The sequence below is a fragment of the Leucopleurus acutus genome (genome assembly GCF_964270905.1).
Source record: "Leucopleurus acutus genome assembly, chromosome: 13".
Taxonomy (NCBI): Eukaryota; Metazoa; Chordata; class Mammalia; order Artiodactyla; family Delphinidae; genus Leucopleurus; species Leucopleurus acutus.
Window position 1 is genome coordinate 78,709,686 of NC_139155.1, and position 26,801 is coordinate 78,736,486.

Here is a 26,801-nt window from a genome sequence, read left to right on the forward strand (position 1 = left end):
CAGGGAGCCACTGTGCTTTCCAAATGGAAGTGGGGGGCAGCGAGCAAGAAAGGGGACGAGGCTGTCACAGAACGGAGAGGGCAGCGGAAACGGGGAAGCGTAGCCCAGAGAGACCCAGAGCGCAGAAGACATGCACTTCGGAGCGATACGCAGAGGTGCCCAAACCTTGACAGGCTTGGGGTGGGGGGGCCTCCGAGAACAGATGTTTGCACAGGAACAGCTGAGCTTCCCGCCCAGATCTCGGTCCCGTAAGCCTCCACTGAGCGCGCGCTCAGCTCTGCATCCCCGGCCCGTCTTTCCAGAGAGCACAGCTGGAACCCACCACGCAGACACCGAAACAGCTGATGGGCGCTCAGCCCCGGACCTGGGGCAGCCTGACTCCCGTCATGAAGGGCAATCGAGAGCGGACGGTGTCGCGCACGTAGACACACACGCACACACAGACCGGTCCTGTGAGCCTGCCCGCGTGGGACCCCTGCCCTAGCCTCCACGGCCCAGGGGCTCCACCTGCAGCCCAAAGTTCTCTCGTCTACACTGTTCCCTGGGCCTCACTGATCAACTCCGCATCTCCCTGGCTGGTCCCATGAAGTCCTGGCTCGGGGTCCCTACCCCTGCCCGAGCGAAGGCGTGGGTCTGGGGTGCGGGGAAGCTGCCGGGCTCAGTCGTGCAGCGCTCCCAGGCCGGCCGGGGTCGGTACCCTCTGATGGTGAGCCTCTGGCCTCCTGAGCTGGCAGAGGGCAGAGCAGGGGAGGAGAGGTGGCTTGGGAGCTGAGGCAGCTGAGCGCTGTCCCTTTGTCCAGTGGTCACAGCCTGGAGCACGGAGAGAAGGGAGAGAGTGGCAAGAGGTCACATGGGTACGACAACGCCATCTTTTGTGAATTAGCGCCCTCTCGGAGGTCAGGTGGTCTGAGATGAGCTGTTCCTGCCCTCCACAAGAAAAGGCTACTATGCGCTGGGCTCCGTGCCAAGCAACTCACATACCTGATCTCGTTTAAACCTGAGGATAGCCTGCAAGAAAGGCACATTACACCGTTTTTACAGATGAGGCTCAGAGAGGTTAGGTGTTTTGCCCAAGGGTGTACAGCCAGGAAGCAGCAGGCTCTTCTCACTGGAGCATGTAGCTTCTGGACTAGGATGGTCACCCAGCTGTGAGCTGGGTTGAGGCCACGTGGAACCGGAACACCAGCCCGTGTGCCATGTGGAGTTGCCGAGAATGCTCAGTAAGGGATGGAGATAAAGGAAGCGGAGGTGAGAAAAGACCCACACCATAGACTCCAGCTGTGGGTGGAGGCTTTGCTGACTACCGTTGAGCCAGGGTCTGGGCTGTCAGGGGCAGAATTTATGCCCACTCTCCCAGGATGGCTCTAGAAAGACAGGCAGTCTTTGCCTAGAAGGCAGCAGAATGGAGGGGTCAAGATCATGGATTTAGGGTCCAGACCCATCTGGGTTCCAATATTTGCTCTGCTCCTTACTAGCTGTGTGACCTGTGAATAGGCACTTAACCTCTCTGTGCCTCCTCTGGGGGTACCAGACTACCTCTTAGGGAGGCCCTGAGGATTCAGTGAGATAATGCAGACAGAATGCTTGACACAGCACCTATTACACACGTGTTTAATAAGTGGTGCCCAGATGATGGAGGTCGTGCTGGTGGTCGTGGTGATGAAAAAAACGGGAAGCGGGGACTTGAACAGACACTTATACACCAATGTTCACAGCAACACTATTCACAATAGCCAAAAGGTGCAAACAAACCAAGCCTCCGTCAACAGATTAATGAACAAACAAAATGTGGTATAGACTTACAACGGAATATCACTCAGCCGTAAAAAGCAATGATGGTCTAATAACATATGCTACACTGTGGATGAAGCTTGAAAACATGCTGAGTAAAAGAAGCCAAACACAAAAGGATAAATACTGTACGCGGCCACTTATAGGGAGCAGGTAGAACAGGTAAATTCATACAGACAGAACGCAGATGAAAGATTAGGGGTTAGGGAGAGGAGGGATTATCCATTATTTCCTTTCTCCTGAGTCTCTGAAATTCAGTGTAGATTTTATACTCAAAGCACATCTCAATCTAGACTCACCCCCTTCAAGTGTTCAATAGCCCCATGTGGTATGTGGCTGTTTTGGGACAACACAGGCCCAAAGGGTGGTCCATGGACCAGCAGTGTCGGCGTCACCTTGGAAATTCAAGACCTTGGGCCCCACCCCAGACGTACAGAATGAGAATCCGCATTTTAACAAAGTCCCTAGGTGATATGAACGCATATTAAATTTTGAGATGCACCGCTCTGGAACGCAGGCTTGCCCCAGCCTTGCCTCCAGCTCACCACGTGTTAAGCCACACTGGGATTCTAGAAATGCCAGGTCCTCTGATGGAGCCATGGAGGGGCAAACCCAAGATCCCAGAGGCGAGTTTCGAGTTAGCGGCTCTCCTCCTGGGAACGTGCCAGCTGCAGCTGAGACCTCTTGGTTGGTCCCCTGTGCAAATTACAAAGCCCTAGACAGGACCCAGATCCTGGGCCTACTGTAGCCAAGCCCTCCCCCAATCCACTGCCGACCCAGGTGGTTTCTGAAAGGACCACAGCAGCAGAGTGACCATCTCAAAGCCGATGAGTGTCAGTGAGGAGTCTAGAGGGGCTGATGTTGTGGGGAGAGCAAACTCTAGATTAGGGAGCTGGGACCTGACCTGTGTCCCCAGCTTTGTCAACAACACCCCATGCAGATGTGGGTGAGTTGCTGAATGTCTCTGGGCCACGGTTTCTCCATGTGTAAAAGAAGGAGGCTGGATAAATCTGGAATGGCCAGGAAAGGCATCCATGTGCTGATTCTAAATAACTGCTGATGAGTACCACTGAGTGATGGCAGATGCACTGTGATAGATTAGTCATGTCTGCTGTGGGTACAGGAATAGGACACAGACACCTTGCCCATCTATCGTCCATGAAATAGGTACACCCCAGGACTTTTCTACTTTGATGAATAGCTGAATGTAGGGCTTGGTGGGTTCAGGGTACCACCTCACTGTGTGATGCTCAGACTTACTGGGGCATCAACCTTCATCAGGAGGAAACAGGCAATGAGGCAGCCATGGTAGCCACGGGGATCCAGGCCCTGTACGGCAGCCTCTAGGACCCAAATTGCAGAGGAGATTCCCCTGAACAGAAACACGGTGGGGAAGGGTGGTACGCTGGGGAGGGAGATGGGTACACGGAAGGGAGACGGTTGGCAGAGGAGCTGGGGAGGGGAGCAAAAAGGTGACAAAGGCCAGAGGACAGGGCAGTGGGGAGAGATGCTAAGGGGGAACACTTACTCTGCAGACTTCCAGAAATGTCCAGGGTGAGACAGGCGGCGGTTTCGCTTTGGCAGTCTCTCCAGCATGTCCATAAGCTTGGTAAAGGTAGGTCTCTCTTCTTGTTCAAAGGCCCAGCAGAAGAGAAGAATGTCCTAAAAGAAACCAAGATGGTGATTTAATGTAACTAGTAACTTCCTGATTACGCCTTGACATCTCATTGGATTTGTCTGTTTGTCTACCCATTTGTTCCACTGCCAGATTCCTCCATCAACCATCCATCCATCCACCCACCCATCCATCCATCCACCCACCCATCCATCTATCTATTCACCTCAGTTCATGTATTTATCCTTCATCTACCATCCAGCCATGCATCACTCATCCATTGCAACATCCGTCCTTTTACTCATCCACTTTCTGAGCCTATACAGCAAACTAGGTAAATCCTATTATAGAAGGTCTGGGATACACTGAAATCAATAATGCTCCCCGAGGAGTTTCTTGGCATTTTTCTCAAAAAGGAGGGAGAAAAGGGAATCCTGAAGCTTCTATCCACATCCTAATATTATAAGCGCCCTTAAAGTCACAGACAGGAAAATTACTCTTAGTAATTGCCTCACTTGAGAAAGGAAATCTAGAGACAGGTAATCCTTAAAAACATACCAGATAATTATGCCTTCCCTGACACATCTATCTTCTGATCAAAACAGGATTCTTCCTGATGTGTTTTAGAGGATGATTACTAATTTATACTCAGGCTTCTCTGTTTCCACATGTCTTGTTCTGAGTTGGATAATACCTTAAAAATTTTATATAGATCCAAATAAAATTAGAATCATTAATACCAGTGATATCTTTTTTTTTTTTTTTTTTTGCGGTACGCGGGCCTCTCACTGTTGCGGCCTCTCCCGTTGCGGAGCACAGGCTCCGGACGCGCAGGCTCAGCGGCCATGGCTCACGGGCCCAGCTGCTCCGCGGCATGTGGGATCCTCCCGGACCGGGGCACGAACCTGTGTCCCCTACATCGGCAGGCGGGCTCTCAACCACTGCACCACCAGGGAAGCCCCTACCAGTGGTATCTTAATGTATGTCTTTAAAAAATAACAGAAAAAGAGGGATTCACTGGTTCTACTAGGCTCAGCAATCCCTTGCTGGGAAAAACCTGGCCGAGTGTTACTGTGCCCTGATAGTAGGAACCTGAATTGCAGGCACAGTTCAAAAGCTTTGCCTTCTAAGCTCCACATGGTCACCTGCCGAGTCTGTGCGCAGGCTTTCTGTCACCCTCCAGGAAAGCGTTTGCAACCTTATTAACATGCAGGAAAAAGAAGGCCCAGAATTGTGTCTGCTTCTCCCCTCATCCCCCAGACCTGGCACTATCCCGGGACTTACCGAGATTTCTTTTCCCATGCCAATCTGGCTGAGGTTGGGTTTCATGCCTGTGCCCATTTGCCAGATTATTGCCTCTGCTGGTTGGGTCTTGAAAGGCCACTCTCTGGCATGGAGTTCATACCAGATTGTCCTGTTGGCAGACATTGTTAAAGGGTGTGATACGTCCCTTGCAACTCTGTGTCCCCTTACCAACACGCGCCCACCCAGTCAGCCTGCTGGCTAACCACCCTGGCCCCCTAGTTTCTGCCTCACAGGGCTGGTGTTCTGCTACCTAAGATATACATAAAGCTTTGTCAATGTCTTAGAAGTCATGCTTATCCCAGGATATCTTCTCTGGTGCCTGAATTAAAATGAATCAAAAGCTAGAACCTGAACAGTCTAATATAATGCGGCTAGGATCTCTGACCCCATGCCTGTAATTTTAGGAAACTATTGTAAGGGGAATATAAGGGATACAGACAAAAACTCAATGACAAGGATCTTCTGTACACCATTATATAGAACACTGAAAAAAGTAGCAATAACACAATTGTTCAATAACAAGAATTGACACTCCCTAACACCATACACAAAAAAAACTCAAAATGGATTAAAGACCTAAATGTAAGGCCAGACACTATAAAACTCTTAGAGGAAAACATAGGCAGAACACTCTATGACATAAATCACAGCAAGATCCTTTTTGACCCACCTGCTAGAGGAATGGAAATAAAAACAAAAATTAACAAATGGGACCTAATGAAACTTAAAAGCTTTTGTACAACAAAGGAAACCATAAACGAGACAAAAAGGCAACCCTCAGAATGGGAGAAAATATTTGCAAATGAAGCAGCTGACAAAGGATTAATCTCCAAAATATACAAGCAGCTCATGCAGCTCAATAACTAAAAAACAAACAACCCAATCCAAAAATGGGCAGAAGACCTAAATAGACATTCCTCCAAAGAAGATATACAGATTGCCAACAAACACATGAAAGAATGCTCAACATCACTAATCATTAGAGAAATGCAAATCAAAACTACAATGAGGTATCATCTCACACCAGTCAGAATGGCCATCATCAAAAAATCTACAAACAATAACTGCTGGAGAGAGTGTGGAGAAAAGGGAATCCTCCTGCACTGTTGGTGGGAATGCAAATTGATACAGCCACTACGGAGAACAGTATGGAGATTCCTTAAAAAACTAAAAATAGAACTACCATATGACCCAGCAATCCCACTACTGGGCATATACCCTGAGAAAACCATAATTCAAAAAGATACATGTACCACAATGTTCACTGCAGCACTATTTACAATAGCCAGGACATGGAAGCAACCTAAGTGTCCATCGACAGATGAATGGATAAAGAAGATGTGGCACATATATACAATGGAATATTACTCAGCCATAAAAAGGAATGAAAGTGAGTTACTTGTAGTGAGGTGGATGGACCTAGAGTCTGTCATACAGAGTGAAGTAAGTCAGAAAGAGAAAAACAAATACCGTATGCTAACACATATATATGGAATCTAGAAAAATTGTACTGATGAACCTAGTGGAGGGCAGGAATAAAGACGCTGATGTAGAGAACGGACTTGAGGTCATGGGGGGAGGGGCAGGCTGGGACGCAGTGAGAGAGCAGCATCGACATATACACACTACCAAATGTAAAACAGCAATGGGAAGCTGCTGCACAGCACAGGGAGATCAGCTCGGTGCTTTGTGACAACCTAGGGGGGTGGGATAGGGAGGGTGGGAGGAAGGCGCAAGCGGGAGGGGATATAGGGATATATGTACACATAAAGCTGATTCACTTTGTTGTACGGCAGAAACTAACATCACATTGTAAAGCAATTAGACTCCAATAAAGATTAAAAAAATAACTGGTTACATGTATTATGGTAAATCCATAAACTAAGATATTTATTATTATTATAACATTTCAAAGAAATTTTGCTGACATAAAAAATGCTCAAAATATAATTTTAAGTGAAAAAAGCAGGACACAAAACTGTATATAAGGTATGTTATGCTTTTTAAATACCACTATATATGTATGGACAGGAGAATAAGAGCAACACAGCAAAACGTTAACAAGGGCTCCCTCTCAGTGATAGAAAGGGCAGAATTTTTTTCTATTATATTTGTGTGTTCTAAGAAGGAAACTTCCTTTGAAATAGTGGAAAGAAAAAAAAAAACAATCTGAGGGTCAGACTGCCTTGGGTTCAAGTCCTGATTCTATTCTATGCTAGTAATATGTCACTGGGTAGGTTGCTTCCCTTCTGAATCCAGGTTTCCCTACTTGCCAAATGAGAATGATGATAAAACTGCAGTGGAAGAATGTTTATCTGGGAGGCTGAATGCCAGAACAACTCGATGCCGGAATTATTCTAGAGAGATCGACTACGTTATCGTCTGTTTCATAAATCACGACGTTGTAATGATGGAAGAAACGACTGCCTGCTGCAGTAAGCGGCACGTGGGGACGGATGGGGAGATGGGCTGGGCAGTGCCTAAGTGATGCTGGGAGGTGTGGGCGGCAGTGAGGACTATGGTGCATGTGTCGGGGTGTTCAGAGGATGCTGGGGTGTCACTGAGCTGTACGGTGGGGATAGGTCTCAACTCACTGAGAAGATTCCCCAACTCAGGGACTAACTGAAACCATCCTAAGAAATGATCTTTCTTCTAACCTAAGATAATTTATGTAAATTTGCTTTAAAGAACACGAAGCACTCAGTTACCCTTTTTACTGATAGAGGACTGTATCAAACCAGCTATTTCTAGGGTTCCGCCTCTCAGCATCTCCTCATCCCTCTGGGGCGAGGAGGGGTGGTGATGCTCAGGTGTTGGGATGTTGAGTTAGGTGGTCAGGAAGTTCTCAAGTTACGTGCCGGATGATTCTAGTTCTTTTCATCATAAACAATAACACTTATTGAGTTTTCACTCTGCGCTAGACACCAATCTTAGCCTTTTGTATTTACTATGATTATGGGGAAGGTGTATTAGCATGCCTTTTATTCTGATGTTCTGCTATCTGGGGCCTTGCTGACCCTGGCGGGACTGCCCCTCCCAGGGCTAGCCAATTCCTAGAGATAGTAAAGGACTGACCTGTAAGTGTGCTTTTCATATGCAAACTAAACAATCCAAAGTCCTCCACCATCCCTCCATCTCCTCTATCAGGCTCAGGGCCAATATTCCCCTTCCTACTCAGGACAGCCCCCATACCCCAGAGCCCACTGAAATTAGTTGAGCTAGCCAATGGTAAGCCTGTTTACCCTGCCTCGCCCCTTCCTTCCCGAGAAAACCACAATAACGGCTCTTGCCCACATTTTCTTCCTGCTCCCTCTGCCTCCTGACTGACCCTGGTGTTTCCCCGTGTGGCCCTGCGTCGTATGATGTGCTCTCTCCTTCTGGGGACTGTGAATAACAAACTATCCAGTGGTAGTTGTTTCCTGATCTATTGGCCTCATCAAACCCAAATAATAATAAAACCCACATTTTAAACAAGAAGTGCTGTTATCAGCTCCATTTTACAGCTGGGGAAACTGAGGCTCACAAAGGTTACATACCTTACCCAGGGTCATTCAGCAAAATAAGAGGTATAGCCAGAGTTGAAGCCATCTGACTACAGAATTACACCACTGGCCATTATGCTATACTGAGAAACCTACACTCCATCCCATTTGAGGGTCCTTTGTAATTGGGGCAGTGAACTATTTGGGAGGGCAACCCTCTAGTTGATGGTTGGGGCCTAGTGAAGGAGGCACACACAGAGTGTAGGCACCACTCATGTGAAGGGGGGAAGGGAGCCTATCAGGAGCTTGGCCTTGTGCTGTGTGCCTTACAGGTGTTTTCTCATTCAATCCTTAGAACATCTCAATGGGCTTTATTATCTTTGATTTATGGCTGAGGGAAGTAGGGCTTTGAGTAGTGAAATGACTCTCAAGCCTGGGGGCTCTGTGGTTTAAAGCTCCAACCCTGGGGTCAGGATGTCCCAAGTTTGACTCCCAGCTCCACTGCTAATTACCATAAGGCAAGTCACTAAGCCACTCGGAACCTCAGTTTCCTCATCTGTCAACTGGGAACAATGGTACCTGCTTCAAAGTGTGCTTCTGAAGATGCCATGAGACAGCACCCATCACCAACTTAACACGGTGCTAAATACACTTTTAAAGCCCATTTTTGTTCGAAGTCATGCCCCAGCATGATGTTCCCAAGCAACAAGATGCAGCTAATTGGCAGGAAACCAGGAGCACCAGGCCCCTCGGAACTCAGCAGTGTCAGGAATAAAAGCCTCATTAAAACTTCCTTTCAAACCTAACTTTCAAGAGAAACGCGCTTGAAGGGGAAAAAAATTGCTAAAGATTAAAACTGCAGTGGAAAACCAATTACTTACTTTGGTACATTTTGTTAATTACATTCTTTTTTTCTTTTGCTAAACTGATAGTAAAATATACCAACTTAATTACTGCAATTTGGTTTCAGATAACAATATCTAACTAGATAAAGATTTGGGCATAAACTAATCAGGGCAAGTGACAGCCTCTTAAGGGGCCCAAGTGACAGATGGCGAGGATCCTGATGTGGCAGCGAACACTGCCCCCACCCTGATTTACAGAGAGCACGCAGCAGGGGTGCTTTTCCGGGGAAGATATTCTCTGTAACATCTCTTGGTGGCGCTAAATCTAACTGCACACATCTGCAAGCCTCCAACTTTCCCAAACAGCTTTCCCAGCTTATCTCTGCCAGTCCATGTAACCGCCCCCACGGTCGAGGTAAGGTGAGGATTAGCATGGCCATCTGAGGGACAGGCGCGCGGAAGCCTTCCTGCTGCACCTTCTCAGAGCGTCTGGATCTGCATCTCAGGGCTGTGCCCTGGACCCTCTCTCCCTCCTCTGTACTTTCAAAGACACCTCATCCCCTCCCACGGCTGCAGTCACTCTCTTTGCCGCCAAGCCCTGAACTCTTCTTTCCCAAACTTAAAATGTGTAGATTCAGCCGCCTTCTGGTTGCTTCCCTCGGCTGTCTCCAAGGTAGCTCAAACTCACTGTGTCCAAATCTGCTCTCTCTGCCTTTCTGGCATGGCCCAACCCTGCCCCACCTCCAGGGTCTCTACTTTGGTGAATGACACTACTGTCTGCCAAGTTGCTTCAGGCAGATATCTGGCATCACCCACATTTAAACCAACAATCAAGCCCTATCACTTCCACCCGCAAAATGCTGCTTCTTATGTCCAATCCCAGCTTTCACACCCACTGGCACTGATTCAGCAGAGAATCTCAGCATCTCCCCCCTGTGTTGGTCAACTGGCCCCAATCTTGTCCTTCTCCTTTCCGTTTTCAACACAGTAGTGATTGTTCTAAAGCTCAGAGTGTGATTATGTGCTCAATACACTTTTAAAAGTCACTCTCCTGCTCAATAACCATCAGTGGCTCCCTACTGCCCTGAAGATGAAAACTCCTTAACTCAGCCTCTAGGTCCCTGCAGAATGCCTTCTTTCCTCTCTAGTCCCTCATCTCACCACCCCAGGCTCATTTTTTCCTGATTCTCCATCCATCAGCTTCGTCTTCTTCCCTCCACTCCTGCTCCCCACGTATTCCTCCATTGTGGGCAATTTGTTCTTTTTCACCCTTGTTGCTTTTCATGTGCTCCTTCTATCTGGAACACTTCACCTTACCCTCACCTGGACTACTTACACTCAATCTTTAACACAGGCTCAGGAGTCACCTCCTCCAGGAAGCTCTCTCTGATCTCCCAGGTTGGATTTAGTTCCTCCTTTCTTCCCACAGTCCTGTGTTTATCCCCAGCATAGCACTTATCACAGAATTTTGTAAAAAACCTGTTTCCTTGTCTGTCTTCCACCAGACGAGAGAGAATAGGGACCTATGGTGGTTTTAAAATGTCCACAAATTGTTTGATATTCCTTCCTGTAAAAATTAGAGCTTAATTCCCCTCCCCGTGATTTGCTGACTTGCTTCTAACAAACAGAATACGGTAGAAGTGACGATGTACAATTCCTGCAACTAGGTCATAAAGGCAATGCAGCTTCTTGCCGCCGTGTTGTGAGGTCCCTCAAGCAGCCTTTGGAAGGGTCTGTGTAGTGAGGAACTGAGGCCTCCTGCCAACAGCCATGTGAGCAGGCCACCTTGGAAATGGATCCTCAGCCTGTCAAACCTTCAGATGAGACCGCAGCCCTGGCCAACATCTTGACTGCAGCCTAATGCAAGATCCTGAGCCAGTTCAGAACCACGCCCAAATTCCTGGCCACAGAAACTTGAGATAATAAAGGTCATTTTAAGCCACTAAGTTTTTGACAATTTGTTAAGAACAGGCACCCAGTAAATAGCTATTGCACGAATGAATGAATGAATCAGGTAACTTGCCATGGTCACACAACCAGTTAGAAACCAGGCATGAAGGTTTGCTAGGGTCTCTCTACTACAGCCCACTCAGATCCCCCCTAACTCACCCAGAAAGCCAGCCACCTCTTCCTCTGCAGACAGATGCCCTGTCCCTTTCAGAAGCACTAAGGGAATGTTTTGGGAAGTGCCCCTCTGCCCAGGCTGGGGCTCTCAAAAGCCAGGGTGGGCCACCTACCCAAGCGCAAAGACGTCCGAGTGTTTGGAGAAGGGGAGCTTGTCTTCCTCTGTGTCGGGAGACAGCTGGCGGATGATCTCCGGGGCCAAGTGGCACAGCCAGCCGCTCTGGATACGCAGCTTGTCATCACGCCTGGAGAAGCAAAGCACAGAGTGAGCCCCGTTTCACAGCCCAGGGAGGACCAGTCCTCCATCACGGACCCCAAGTCCCTGGACCATCTCTGCTGGCTTTCTTGTGTTCCTCCCCCATCCCTAGCCCCCCATCAAGCACTGCCTGACCTTGTACTTGAGGCCAAGACTCAGTGGGAGGTGCAGGAAAGGCTGATCTGGAGAGAGACACCCAACACCCAAACAGTCATCGTGTCCCTTGGCCTCTGAGGCGCCCCCTTCTCCATCTTCATTTAACAAATACAGCCGATTCTTGTTATTCGTGGCGCTTATGTTCTATAAAGTCTCAGCAAACACTGAATTAGTGAAAACTGAGTTTTTGCTCCTGGAGGATATGTATATATACACACGCATGCACACATCTCAAAAAGATTATAATCTTAAATCCTAAAAACAATTCATCCTAGTCTATTTTATTTTACACAAGAGAAAACGAGGCTCAGAAGTATTACGTGATTTGCCCTGAGGCTGCCCCACTACCAGGGGGCAGAATTGCAAAACCCATCCAACTGGCCCCAGAGCTGGAGCTTCTTGCCCCGCACTGCACCATCCCATCTCCATCCTCTGGTCATCGCTGATGAGAGCTGAAACAAAACTGCACAGCATCCTCTCCTTGGACCTCAGCTGGGAACATGTGCATCAGTTGACTCAAGTTTTTCACCACCCTGTACATGGCCACGAATGACTGTGAATGTGCCGTGAGTACTGATTTGGGGGTTACAAATAAATTTTAGCGAGTAGGTGAATTTGCAGATATGGCATCCGCGAATAATGAGGACCGACCGTATTTATGAACACCCGCTCTGCCTAGGCTCTGTTCTCTGCACTGGGACCACAGCAGTGAACAAGATTGACAAAGTCCCTGCCCTCCTGGAGCTTGTACTTTGGTAGGGGAAAGTGACGACAAATGAATTATCTAAATGGGAAAGATTAAAATAGGAGAATGTGTCAAAGATAAGAGGGAGCTTACTTTAGGTAAAATGTGAGCTAAGATTTTCAGATTTTCATGACATAAAGGATCCAGCCACGCGAGCAAGGAGAAGCGTATTCCAGGCAGGAGAGAAGTTAGGACAAAGGCCCAAGGCAGGCCCTCTTTGGGGCGTTCTAGAAACCCAAAGAACATCGGTGTAGTGGGGACATATCATGCTACCCCACTGGCATGACCAGGCCCTGAGGGGTGGGGTGGAGTGGAACGCTGCTGCCAAAAGGGCAAATGTCCCTGTTCCCATCTCATCCAACAGCCCCTTCCGCCTCCTCCTGACTCACCGGGGCAGTGGAGGTTTGGAATTGTAGGGCTGGGCCAGGAAGGAGGGTGCTGGCCACTCACTAACCATCATCCTGGGGCAGACGTGAGCACGTGCCTAGAGGGGGCTGGAAGCCAGGCCTGGCACAGACACCCTGGGGTGTCCTGTTCCCATGGTGATGGACCCATCGGTGACCAACCCAAATCATCTTCATTATGGTTATTATTATGATCAATAACAGCCTGTGGGCAACTGGCATGATACCACTGGCATCTCAAGTGACACCTTTTCTGGACGATGGCAGAACAGCTGTAGGCAAGGCAATGCCGGGGACGGGCTCAGGGGAAGCTCTGGCATCTGTATGGATGTTCAGGACATGCTCACTTTACTGCTACCCCCGCCCCTGCCCCAGGCTTGGCTGAGCTCCCCTTTCTGGGCACCCAGCACTGTCAATGCCCCAAGGTCTAACTGAGGGAAGGGTAGGAAGGCAAGTAACTCCTGCTGAGTACCTCCTGTATGTCAGGCTGTCCACCCAACTTAATTCTTATGTGCCCACAATCAGGTGGATATCACCCCTGCTCTATGGGTCAGGAAATAGCCTCAAAGAGCTTAAGTGACCCTCCCAAAGCCATGAAGGTAACAAGGGAAAGAACTAACATCCGTTTGATTGCAAGTCTTTAAAACTCCAGCGACTAAACTCCTAACCACAATTCTACACGAATTCTATAGCACACCATTTGGGAGCAAAGTTCTGAACTAAGCCCTATTTTCCCTCCAACAGGGAAAAAAGCACAGGAAGCCACCAATGGCTACTTCTGGGTAGCCAGACGTTGTGGATCTCTGGTTGGGAGAGATTGCTGAGGGCTCCCTGGCCTCTTGCAACACCAACTGGGTTTGCATTGACAGCCAGGCTGGGGCACGGTGGGGGCGGGGGCGGTGTGCTGTCTGGGCGACAAGGCCAGAAGCCACCTTGCCCTTGACTTGCACTCCCTTCCTGGTTGACACTGGGCCTTCATGAATGAGCTGAAGGTCATTCCTTTTCCCTTTGCTTTCTCGTCTCCCTGTGGCTTCAGAAAACCATGAATCTAAAGGGAAAAAATCAGGGACTTCCCTGGTGGCGCAGTGGTTAAGAATCCGCCTGCCAATGCAGGGGACACGGGTTCAAGCCCTGGTCCGGGAAGATCCCACATGCAGCGGAGCAGCTAAACCCGCAAGCCACAACTACTGAACCCGCATGCCACAACTACTGAGCCCGCGAGCCACAACTACTGAGCCCACGTGCCACAACTACTGAAGCCCACACTCCTAGAGCCCGTGCTCCACAACAAGAGAAGCCACCACAATGAGAAGCCTGTGCACTGCAACAGAGTAAACCCCACTCGCCACAGCTAGAGAAAGCCTGCATGCAGCAACGAAGACCCAATGCAGCCAAAAATAAATAAATAAATAAATTTTAATAAATAAATAAAGGGAAAAGATCAGAGGCCCTCTGGTTTTTGGGGGAGAAGCCACTGACAAGGAGAAAGCGTGTGGACCTGCCACCAGGAGGGAGGAATCTGATTTTTTTTTTCTTAAGAGCCTTGAGCTAGGTTAAAGACAACGCCTGCTAAACCTCTTGTCTTGACACAAGTACTTGGGCTCATAGTGATGTCACCAACTGCTTCCTCTGCCCTTGGCCTGGGGCAATGGAAACAGGGAGGGAGCGATTCCCCAACCAGTAAACTGGAACCTAAGTGGGTTCTTGGTTTCTTGGGTTCTGACTTGATGACTCTCTCCATCTATCCACTGATCCGTTTGTTAATTTCCTGTCTACTTACTTTCTTATCTTAGGGACTAGACGTAGTTTTGGAGACGAATCTCTTTGGGTGGAGTAAACTCTAAAAAAAACCCTTAAGCTTCTGTTTGTTACTGCAACACACAGGAACAGCTAGATCAGGCTCCACCACATTTCAGAGGGTCTGACTGAGATTCAAGGTATTACAGAGCATGAACAAAATTCACTTTGTTGGGGGGCTCCAGGGTGTACCTCAAAGGGATCAGGGATTCTCCAAAGCAGCTGAAATGGAAGTACAATGAGAGAAACCAGGGCTTGGGGGGTGCTGCCTTTCTGGAGAGACATACCATTTGTTGAAAGAGGCATGATTAGAGAGAACATGCTGGGTTTAAAGCGTGTGTGTGTGTGTGTGTGTGTGTGTGTAGCACACACTCCAAGTTAAAAGTCACAAAGGGCAGACCTTCTGAATTATGGGATGTTTACTTGGGATCAGGCTGCTTTTCTCATGGTCAACTCAAGGTAGCTTGCTCTAGGGTGAGTGGTGGCTGAGAGTTTATTACTTAACAATAGTTAATGACCCTCCTGGGTGATACTGAGGAGGTATATGCAAATTAATGCTAATGACAACAACTCCACAGGAGCTACTGGCTTGGCCAGAAAGTTCGTTCGGGTTTGCCCATAAGATGGTACAGAAAAGCCCGAACGAACTTTTTGGCCAACCCAGTAGTCTTTGTAGTGCTTGATGTGCTCCAGGCCTTGTGCTGGATGCTTGCTGTGTGTTGTCTTATTCTACCCTCATAACAACCCTCTGAGGCGGGAATCATCATACCCACCATTTTTCTTACAGGAAAGTGAAGGCACAGTTCATAAGTGGCAGAGTCAAGTTGGGCCCCCGGGTGGGTCTGACTTTAAATCCCTTGCTCTTAACTACACTCCTGCTGTGCTAAACCAACGGGATTCATAAGAACACTTTGAGCGAGGGTGCTTGGGGGAGCCCAGCTTCCATGTGCGTGCTTGGAGTAAGGAGAGTGTCTTCCAGCGAAACTCAAGGGCAAGGGCGTGGCAGGATTGAAGGATGCTTTGTGCCCATTCAAAGGCGCCATTTCCAAGACAGGCCCCATGGGACTCGGAGTGTGACCCGGGCATCCGCACTGCATCATGGGCTCAGCGGCCTCGCCGCGCAGCTAAGCGACCTCAGGTCCAGCATCACGTCTAGGTCACTGAAGCCATCTGGGCGACTTCTCATCCCCTGACCGTCACCTGTCAAGAACCCCTCTGGGACCTTCCACCACCTCTCACCTGCCAGCCTGCAGCACCCCGGAAATGCTGAAGAGCCCAAAGTCCGTGATCACCACTTTGCCGTTGTCGTAGAAGACGTTCTTGGACTTGAGGTCCTTGTGCAGGATTCCCTTGGCGTGGAGGTAGCCCATGCCCTGCAAGAAACAAGGATACAGGGAGCTGCCAGAGGACACCCACGCGCTCACGGCCAGCCTGGCTCGGGGTCACGATCCACACGCCCTGCCCTTCCACTGAAACCACACTGAACAGCTGCAGATCTGGGACCCAAATGCCACGGTTTGCAGGTGGGGTGGAGAAGGCATGGCGAGTGGGAACAGGCAGGGTCCCCAAGACAGGAATCTGCCACCCCCCTCAGATCATAGCAAAACCATCTCCATCTAAGCTCTTCTGCTTCCTGAAGTAGAAACGAAGGAAGATCTCCCCAGAGGGAGAGGGGCGGGGACAAACCTGAAAAGAGGCCCCCAGAGTAAGGAATCCCATCGGCCATCTTCTCCACTTCCATTCTGCAAAATGACTCATCTGCAGGAGACTTGCTCCTTAGATCTATTTAACCCACACAACTGTAGAATTTCACTGTGCGCCTCAAGAGACATATCACAAGGCGATAATCAAGAACACGGAGAAGGGGCTATGGGAGGTCAAGCTTAAGGGTGAAACGTCTAGATTTCTCTTTTGCCTTAATGAGCAGTCACATTTTTATTTCTTTTTGCAGCTCAGTCCTGACACTTCCAGTGGGAAATAAAAACCTGAAGACCATGGACTAATGAGGCACCCACCAGAAAACACAGGATGTTCCTGTTTGTTTTAATCCCAAACAACACCAATTTGATCCCAAACAACACCCAGCAGCTGTGGAGAGAGATGGCTTACATTCTTGGGAATTCAAGGCTTCAAGGGGTAAGGGAGCTTATCAATGAGAAGAGTCCCTCCCCCCGCCCTGGGTCTCTGCACACACCCAATTATCATGATGACGGGGCACCAGATGGAAACCAAACATTAGTAGACCATCCCTCATGCTTGTATCTGGCCTGGTATTGTGCAGGTCAAGTTTAATCTCTTTTAAGCCCAGACTGTTGATCTGAAGCCAGACCATGAGTCTCAGGAGGGGTCTTTCTGAGGTTCAGGGAGGAGGCCCCAGACCCTACGGTACCTTCACAATTTCTTGGGCAATCTGCCTCGTTTTGTTGACATCCAAGACGATCTTGGCATCCCTGACCACAGAATAGAGTGTCCGGCCCTTACAGAGGCTGGAAAGCAGAAGGACACAATTAATTGTGGGCAGTTGTTGCGATAAGCGCCACACACAACGGTTATTAAAAGTGACACATAGAGGGAATTCCCTAGCGGTCCAGTGCTTAGGACTCGGTGCTTTCACTGCCGGGACCCGCGTTCGATCTCTGGTTGGGGGAAAAAGATCCCGCAAGCCACGCGGCACACACACACAAAAGTGACACATAGAGAGCGGGTGTGTGTGGACGTGCCACTATTATGCCTGTGAGATGCTAAGCCACCACAGCCTTGCACTGGACCTCAGTTCTGGTTCTGGGAGCAATTCGTTTGGTGTTCTTCAGCATCTTCATCAGCTACCCCCAGCATCCAAGGACACGTGCAGAGTCTAGCCTAGCCCAGAAGCAGGCTTTGCCATGTACCGTCTAACACAGGCTCTCACAGGTAAAAATCTGCTTGTAAACTGATAACTTCTGGGGTCCTCAGACAGCACTCAGACGGCACTCTGCCGGCCCCTCGGCCCAGCTGCTCTCACTTGCCAGGATCCACTGGTGTGTGGGGAAAGTGATGAAAGACCAGCGAAGCGGTCGCTGATGTGTACTAAGTACCATCAGTGAATAACGTATTCAAGCCTTTAGACAGGGGTGTGTAAACACCAGTAACACTCCCCCAAAGCAGATGCCTGTCTGGATAGAGGGTTTTCAAACTATTTTCAGCCTCACTGAGCTCATTTCGAGGACCAGTAGTTCAAGATGAATGACAAGATGAAAAAGGACGTTATACAGTGACAGTAACACCTCATTTAATTGCCAGCGTGTTTACCCATCCTTTTCCTCTGCAATGAGCCTGAATCCTGGCGCACACAGACCAAGAACTCGATAAACAGTCCGCAAATGAATGAGTGAATGAATCAACGAATGAATGAATGAGTTCTAGATTCACCATAGCATTCCCCAGCCCCTAGCATCACATCTGGTTCATCACATCCAATATTGGCTGAAAGAAGAAGGAATGACATTAGGAAAGTTCATTTTCCATCTATGTCTAAATGATGGCATGAATTTTTCTTTTAATCTGTGACTTGATTGCTAAAATATTCTTGGCTTTGTATTCATTCGTTTAGTAGTTACCGAGCTCTGCTGTGGACTTGAATTAGCTGAAATTGTGTGGTTATAGCCAGAACTCAGGTAGCAGAGGGATCTGTTTGAATCCCAGCTCTGCTCTTTACTTACCATGTGTCGTTGTGTCTCTGGATGGGTTACGTAACCTCTCTGGGCCTCAGATTCCTCATCTATCAAAGGGAACTAATGATACCCACCCACAGAGTTAGTATGAGGACCGAATGAGAGAAGGAGCAGGTGGGGAGTGAAGCACACTGGTTAGAACAGGGGCCCAGAGTCAGATTGTCTTAGAACCGTGGTTTGTCAGTCAGCGGCTGTGTGACCCTGGGCAGAAGAGCTAACCTCTCTGAGCCTCAGTTTCATTATCTGTAAAACGAGGCCGACAGTTTTTGCTTTACAAGGTTTCTTAGGAGAATCACATGGAATCAGGTGTGTCAAGGTGTAGGAAACTCTCCATGCCCAACACAGTAAGTATTCGTGAAACTCTGGCTATTGTGAGAGGTGCTGAATGATCAATACAATGGTGAACATACATATACTTGTGTGCAAGTTATTAATTAATTACGTACTTATACACACATCACATCCTTCTGTCCGTCTATCACCTATCCATGTATCCACTTACCCACCATGCCACCTATAATCATCCATGATCTTCAACTGAGATTCGTTTCTTCACCTGCTTGAGGTGAGATTCCCAGCGTAGCTGACTCACAGGGAGTCTGATTCGCCCGCCCGTCCAGGGTTGCCCAGTAAGTTGGCGAGGGGCAGCCATGGTGACTCAGGGCTGTCCCCGCCTTGTTGTCTCAGGCACTGGGTTTGCTACTGCTGGAGGTGAGGTGGAGGGGGGCAGTGGGCTGCACAGCCAATTAGACCACAGTGATATTTAAGTATTAGGATGGCGGAGGCGGTGGGTGGATTCCCTCCCCTGGAGACTCTGTTCTTGAATAGCCACCTACACTCATGACAGGCCAGAGCCCAGAAGAAATATGTCCCCACTGCAGACGGCCAAGCCAACAGGCTCCAAGCCTCCCAGACTCTCAGTGTAACTGCATAGAAATTGCAGCCTCCAAACGTCCATCCCTGTCTCCTTCCCCTGCTCACATCCTCCTTTCCAGCCGCAGCTGCTAAAGTCTTTGCTTCTCTCACTACCTTATGGCATCTGGAGCCCCTGCACACACGCACGCACACACACACACACGCACGCACGCACACACGCACACTGGCTGGTAAGATATCAACTGGTACGACCACAGCTTGGCACTTTTACTTAAGTGAAATATACAAATAAGCCATAACCAGCAATTCATCTCCTAAGTATGTATCCAGAAGGCATGCACACTCATGTTCACCTATAGACATGTACCAGAATGTACTAGAATATTCTAGAATGTTAATAGCAACCCATTCATAATAGCCCCAAACTGGAACCTACCCAAATGTTTGGACAGAAAAATGGATAAATTATGATATATCCGTATAACAAAATATATTCATACTGGACTGTTAATAAGCAAATTACTGCTAACCACAAAAGACATGAAGTTCTAAACCTAATGTTGAGCAAAAGAAGCCACACACACACTCAATGACTCCATTTATATAAGGTGCAAAAGCAGACAAAACTGGTCCACGTGTTAGAAGTCAGCACAGCAGTGACCCTGGTGGGTGGGGAGGATGGAGAGGGGGTGGGGGAGCTGGGGGCAGGTGATGCTCTGCGTTTTGATTTGGGCATTGGTTATATGGATGTGCATTTAGTGGAAATTAATCAGGCTGTGCTCTTAGGATCTGAACACTTTGGCAGGTACGTTATCCTTCCAAGAACAATTTACTTAAAAAAAAAATCAGCGAGGAAAGGATGAACAATTAATCCAACAGCGTTAAGCTTTAAAATCTAAGCCAATATTGACACCCCAGGTAACTATTTCTCAAAGCTTCACACAGCCCCGAGGGGCAGCATCTACAGGGGAATGAGGGGCTCCAGGCCTGGCTGTGCCGGCTCAGGTGTTTATCGGAGGCTGAGTTGAAGGTGAGGGCTGAGCTCTAAGCAGGAGCAGGCATTAGGCAGGTGTCCAGGGTGCCCAAGGCTCCAATTGTCCAGGCAAGTCAGTCCAACTATCCTCGGCAACTGCTCCGAGCTCGGGATTTCTGTGGCTAACGCCAGTGCCCTAAAAGCTGCTTGTGCCTGGGTGGTGGGGAAGGGAAGCGAGGAGAGGATGAAGGTTTACTGAGCACATGTGGGACCTTTCTCACATCCAGGCATCCTTCCCAGCATCCCTGCAGGGTCCACGTTATCACCCACCTCTTACAGGTGAGAATGTGGAGACCCAGAGGGGTGGAGGACCTGCTCACGGGCACATGGCCATGGTGCCAGCCTGTTCCTGATCTCTCATCTCATCCACGGTGTGGGTATCCTGTTATTAGACATGATTTGGGGGCCATGAAAGAGACACACAGCCGAGGGAACCCAAATCCCAACTCTACCATTTACTGCTTGTCGGGTGACCTCGGGAAGTGACTTCAACCTCAGCTTCCTCGTCTGTAAAATGGGGACAACAGAAACAATACCAGCTCACGTGGACTGAGCCCTTTCTATGTGCCTGACACCAGCCTAAGCACAAGAGCCGCAGGAGGTGGGTGCTCTCGAGGTATTTCATTGATTCCAATATGCATTTCCTCACATTGTAACTAACATCTCTGAAATCAGAATGTGTTTTGCATTTGATGACAGGTCACAGTTTCATGGGCACTACGCTTCTTTCTTCATAGTACATAAAAGAAACGGCGCATATTCTAATGGACGGCATCTTTGATTTAATCAAGTTCGGGATCAGTCCCATTCCTACAGATGAGGGAACTGAGGCTCAGAGAGGTTAAGAAGAGCTGATGTGAACCCAGGCAGGCTGGCTCTAGAGTTCAGGCTCTTAACCCCCATCTTTTGTTTCTTAACAATTTTCTCAGACTCCAGCACATCACAGGCCCCCAGTGAATGGTAGCTACAACATCACTACTAACATCACCTATGGCAATGAAGATTAATGAGGTCCGCAGGCCTCAGTAGCAGAGTCAGTCTGGACGTCAAGAGAAGGTGTTTCAGGGGTTTAAGGATACACTTAGCACCTCTCTAGCTTCTGGGGCAGTAGGCCCAGGCACTAGTGTACACACAGCATCGCCTTCTGCAACAAAGATCATGTTTTTCCAAGAAGAGGAGCAAAACTGGGGATTTTCCACCTTATCTGCAGGTCAACATCTCTTCCGACCGTGGCCCCAGGCACCTCAAATAATGCTGTTTTTGACCCCATATCTCAGGTGACACAGTAAACCTATGGCCCAGATGGCAAGGCAAATGAAAGACGTTTGATGTAAACCAGGCTAAAAGAGTCTTGTCAGAAACAATGAGCTAAAACCATCTAGAGGTTCTCTCCAGGGGCCTCTGTCCAAACTGGCTCATTCTGCCAAAACAGCGGCTGGGAGAGAAACCTGGATGCCGTGGCGGCCGCTGCCTTTCTCTCCCGCAAACTCCTCAGCATCAAGGCCGGGGACCCAGGCCAGCGTGAATGGAATGGGAGCTGGGGGCCACCCCCTCTGAAGACCGACAGACCGGCTCTCAGCCCAGCTCTGCCCCCTGAGAGCCCACACGGCCCTGGGGACCAACTGTGCCTCCTCTGTGTCCATATCTGTAACTGTGGGTGTGGTCAACTCCATAACGGTCCCCCAAAGATATCCACACCCCAATCCACAGAAACAGTAAACATTTACATGGCAAAAGGGACTCTGCAGCTGTGAGTAGATTAAGGTTCTAGATGTGGGGAGATTACCCTGGATGACCAGGGTGGGCCCAACACGGCGTCACAAGGAACCTTATAAAAGGGAGGCGAGAGTCACAGCAAGGTGGCAAGTGAATCGAGAGGCAGAAGAGAGGCAGAGGGAGATCTGAGTACGGAAGAGGCAGCTGAGGGATGTTATGTGAGAAAGAACCACCCGGTCTTTGCTGGCTGTGCAGACAGAAGAAGGGGCTGCGGGCCAAGGAAGGCAGGCAGCCTGTGGAAGCTGGAAGAGGCAAGGGGCGGATTCTCCCCTAGAGCCCCAAGAGTGGAAGGCAGCTCTTCGAGGCCTTGATTTTAACCCTGTGAGACCCATTTTGGACTTCGGACCTCCAGAGCCGAAAGATAGATTTTTGTTGTTCCAAGCCACTGAGTTTGTGGTAATCTGTTACTGCAGCAGTCAGGAACTAAAGTGGGGCATTAAGTACTGTCGCTGAGTGGGGCATGAGGGTGAAATGGGGTCACAGAAGTATAGTGCTTGGCCCAGCACCTGGCCAGAACAGGTGCTCCTTGAACATGGATCATATGGTTAATAATATTCTAATATTATTATTTCTAGTAATATTCTAATACTATTTCTGATAATAATGTTCTCCTGCCTGGATGACCACACTGCCCCTCATGGCTGCTCCGGCTTCCCCAATCCATTCTCCAGCCAGCACTCCGAGCGGTGGCTTCAAAACGCAAAGCTGACCAAGTCACGCCCCAGTGCCCTCTGGATAGGGGCCCAACTCCTCCAGCGCCCAAAGGCCCTGCACAGTCTGGGCCCTGCAGACAGCTCCACCCCTTCACTCACAGAGCTCCAGCCACACCAGCCTACCTCGGGGCCTTTGCTCGGGTCGTCTCCTCAGCCAGCAACGCTCTCCCCATCTGTCCTCAAAAGCCTCCCCAGCTAGGTCCCTATTCCCGTCAGACCCCGTGGCACTGTGCACTCCATCCTTGCAGCCCTTGTCATGGCTGTCATTGTACACGTGTCAGCTGGAGTCTTTGATTAGAGGCTGTCTCTCCCTCCAGACGGTACACACCGCGAAGGCAGGGCCTAACCTATCTGGTTGCTGCTGTACTCCCAACACACAAAAGCTCCTGAAGGAACGAATGGATGCAATGCTACAGCTGCTTCCCACGGCCAGGCCTCCTCTTCCAGGATTCCAGGGAGTGACAGTTCCATCAGAGCATCATGTATCACATCCAACCAAAGAAAAACAATTTCTCAGGGGCCTGTGTTTTCACCATTCTTGGCTTATTTGTTCGTGTGCTTTTTGGGGAGTTCTAAGGGTAACAATTGGCCTATTTGAGAAGGATGGGGTGCTGGGCTTTCGGGCAGGCTTGGTCTTACATTTCAATGTCCCTAGACAGGGCATGTAGGGTCTCCTCTGCCACACCTGCTCTACTTCCTGCATTGACACCATCTGCCTGGACCTCCTAGGCATTTAAGCACTGGAGCAATGGTTGACAAACTTGAGTGGGCATCAGAATCCCCTGGAAGGGCTCGTTAAAACAAAGATGGCTGTTCCCACCCCAGGAGATTCCGATTCTGGGAGTCTGGGGTGAGTCCTGAGAAAGTGCTTTTCTAGTAAGTTCCCAGGCAATGCTGATGTGGGTAGTCTGGGGACCCCACTTGGAGAACTGTCGTTCAAGCCAATCTTATTTTACTGAGACCCAGAGATCATGAAGTTCACAGTCACTGTCCCTTTAGTGAGTGCCACGCAGGCCTGGTGGTGTTCCAGGTGTAGGAGATACAGAATGCAAGACAGGCCCACGTTCACGTGGGGCTGATCGGCCAGAGGAGAAGTCAGGTGATAAGCAAGCAGGTAAGCAAATCGACGAGACGTTCAGAGAGGCACAAGTGCTATGAAGAGAATAAACAGATTTATCGGACAAAGTGTGGTGGGGCTGGGGGCCTCTTCAGTTAGGAGGCTCGGGGAAGGTTGCTCCAGAGAGGTAGCCATGCTGCGAGAAAAGGAAGAAGGAAGCCAGCTGTGTGAAAACCTGGGCAAAAGCGTTCCAGGCTAAGGAATCGGCCAGTGCAAAGGCCCTGGGGCAGAACCAATGCAGCATGCTTGACTGCACAGCCAAGGACGTATGGCTGGGCTCTAGAGAGCATCTCCCAGTGGCTGCCCTCCCCAAGTGTTGATCTGCCGAATCAAAGAAACAGGTGGGTGGAAACAGTCTCAGCTCTGCCTGATTTTAGGTCCCAAGGCAGCTGGCTTCAAAGTCAGCTGTTATTTTAAAAATACTCGCTTCTGTCAGAAGGGATTTACAACCCCTTGGCAGCTTCTCCTCCTCACTCACTTCTCAGCATCCCCAACCCCACAAAACTCGAAACCCACTGAATTCCCTTCCACTCTTTGCCCCTCCCTGGAGCACACAAATCACATGCCAAGTGACAAGTTGCTGCTCCCTCCAGTTCCAGACGCAGGCAATCTCTAACTTCCAAGCCCTTTGTGAATCTAACACCGAGGATATGAAACCTTGGGACTCTGGGGCTTTATAATAAAAAAAAATGCCAGGTTAGCTTCCTATAAAAATGGGAACTGCCAGAAAGCAAGTGAGAAATGCCAGCTGTTTGCCACCTGCTTAACCTGCCGTATGTCCAGGAAATGAAGAGTTATAGAGTTCCATTAAATAAGGCGTTGGCCAGGGAAGGCTCGTGTCCCAGCCAGACAAGAAAGGTGGCCCTCCAGGCATCAGAATATGCAAAGCAGGAGCTAGCAGCACTTGACAGAAGGGCTTCAGTTTTTTTTGTTTTTTCCAAATGCATCCCTGCAACGCTTGGAGAAGCGGGAGGGAAAAGGAAGCTTACAGTCTCGATCTCACTGGATTCTTCTGATTTTGCTAAATCCAGAGAGGCCAAGCGTTGAATGCTCTGGGACCTTCAAGGACTGAGATGGGGGTTCTGCCCATTTTAGGGGGTACCCCTGGCCCTGACTGGGACATTCTGCCCTCCCTGGTCTGTGCTTTATAAGAGAAGGAGCGTTTCAAGGGCACAGGCAGCCCGCCAGGGAGGTGTGGGCCTCCAGCTCACTGCAAGAACTGGCTGCTTCCTCTGCCTCTCATCACGCTCTGTGGTCCAGCCACCATCCAAGACCCGCTCTTCTTGACCTTGTCCTTGACCTTGACCTTGTCCAGAGGCATTCCAGGACATGCTCCTCCCAAACTCCACAGCATCTCTTCTCAGCGTCTCCTAAGGGTCAGACTGTGCGTCTCGCTCAGAATCCCTCACACTGCAACCATTCCAAAACTACCTTAAGAGTTTTGCCAGATCCGCCAACTCATTATTTACCACTTGCTAATAGTTTTCTTTAGATGCACTGCCTCTGAAAAATAAGTGTATTTTAGAAAGAAACTTTTATTGTTACCTTCTATCATTACCAGAAGGAAAGCCAGAATTTCTAGCCCCATATAAATGTTAAAATACATACAATGAAAACAAACCCACTAAAAAACAATATTAAATCCTTGCTTGGCATCATGGTCTGACAAATGGTCAGAGCTTAAGGCCTCCTCTTTTTGTTTAAAAAAAAAAAAGTTTAGCAAGTAAGGGTTAGGAAGGTGTTAAATACTAGCACTGAATGAAGAGTTTCTCATCTCACCAGAAGGATGGAGAGAGAACTGAAGAGGCAAATCATGCCCCCCACTCTGTGATTTGATGTTATTTGGGGCCAGTGGTACCTGTCCCACCTTCTGGGAAATCCAGACTCATTAATCTCCAGGCCTGCAAACCCTCCCCTCCTGCCAATTATGTATTAACAGGAACTACAGGTCAGATATGTGCAGGGACAAGACAAAAGGGCCATTTCCTTGGCGATGGAGCTGACATTCTCGTGGGGGAGACAGACTGTAAGCAAACAGAATAACTGCAATTTATAACGAGGGCCATGGAGAAATGCACATGGGATCGGGCACACAGTGAGAGGATGGAGGTGGGTCCTCCATGAACAGGTAGTCAGGGTTGGCATCTCAGGAGGGGACAGGAGGGACTCCCTTCCCAACACTTCCTGTTGTTTCAGGGCAAAGACTCTGGACTGATTTCTGGCCACATCTAACCAAACGCCCCTTATCTAATCTCTCCAAGAAGGGCAGGCATCGTCTTGTTTAAGATGATGCCCATCTCCCAGAGGCCTCCCAGGGGACCAAGACAGAGCCAAGAGGTTCCCAAGCATCATCACATTGAATAAGTGGGTCTGGTTATTCCCAATGTACAGATGAGGAAACCAAGGCAATGAGTCAGCCTGGACAGGAGCATACACTTCAGAATCAGAATCACCGGAACTAAAATGCTATCCCTTCCTGGCTGTGCGGTCTCGGGCAAGTTACCTGAAATCTTTGGAACTCATAGTGCTTTGTGAACTGTGAGGTGGGGTGATTCGGGCAAAGAGGTTGTTTATACCTGTGAGTATGTGTGTGATCTCTACGTGCAGGTTTCATACCTGCTACTTAGCACTGCCTGGAGTTGATGGCGCTCTCTCCACAAGACACTGAACTGAGACCTTTTCACACCAGCCTTCCCAGGAGGGGAGGCTCTATGCTACAAATGAAAAAATGCACATGCAGGAAGGTTAAGTAACCCACCCAGGTCCCCACAGCCAGTAGGTGACAGGGTCAGGACTTGAGTCCAGGTCTCGAATCACCCTTCCAGAATTTCATAAGATCCCTTGGGAAAGGATGGTTTAGCAAAGCAGGAACTGGCCAGGCCCAGTTCAGAGGGCCTGACCTTGGAAACCCTTGTTTGTCCACTGAGCTCACCCGCCTCCCTCCCTTCCCAACTCTAGGCCTCTCCTTCCACCCTTTCAATTCAGGGCCAGCTCTCGTTTGGCCTCATTGCCCCTTTGCTGCTTCTGTTTGGGAACTCCCAGCTGCTACCCACAGA

General features: G+C 49.2%; 1 protein-coding gene across 1 annotated transcript in view; it reads right to left on the minus strand.

The window, feature by feature from the left end:
* Positions 1–3,315: 3,315 nt before the first annotated feature.
* Positions 3,316–26,801, minus strand: part of KSR2 (kinase suppressor of ras 2) — a gene marked incomplete at both ends in the record, with an annotated part of 399,400 nt that continues 375,914 nt past the window's right edge. The window contains 5 exons of the mRNA XM_082852603.1: positions 3,316–3,453; positions 4,691–4,820; positions 11,276–11,407; positions 15,760–15,893; positions 16,910–17,006. Of these exons, the coding sequence (XP_082708729.1) occupies positions 3,316–3,453; positions 4,691–4,820; positions 11,276–11,407; positions 15,760–15,893; positions 16,910–17,006 (631 nt within the window). The remainder of the gene's footprint in view (positions 3,454–4,690; positions 4,821–11,275; positions 11,408–15,759; positions 15,894–16,909; positions 17,007–26,801) is intronic.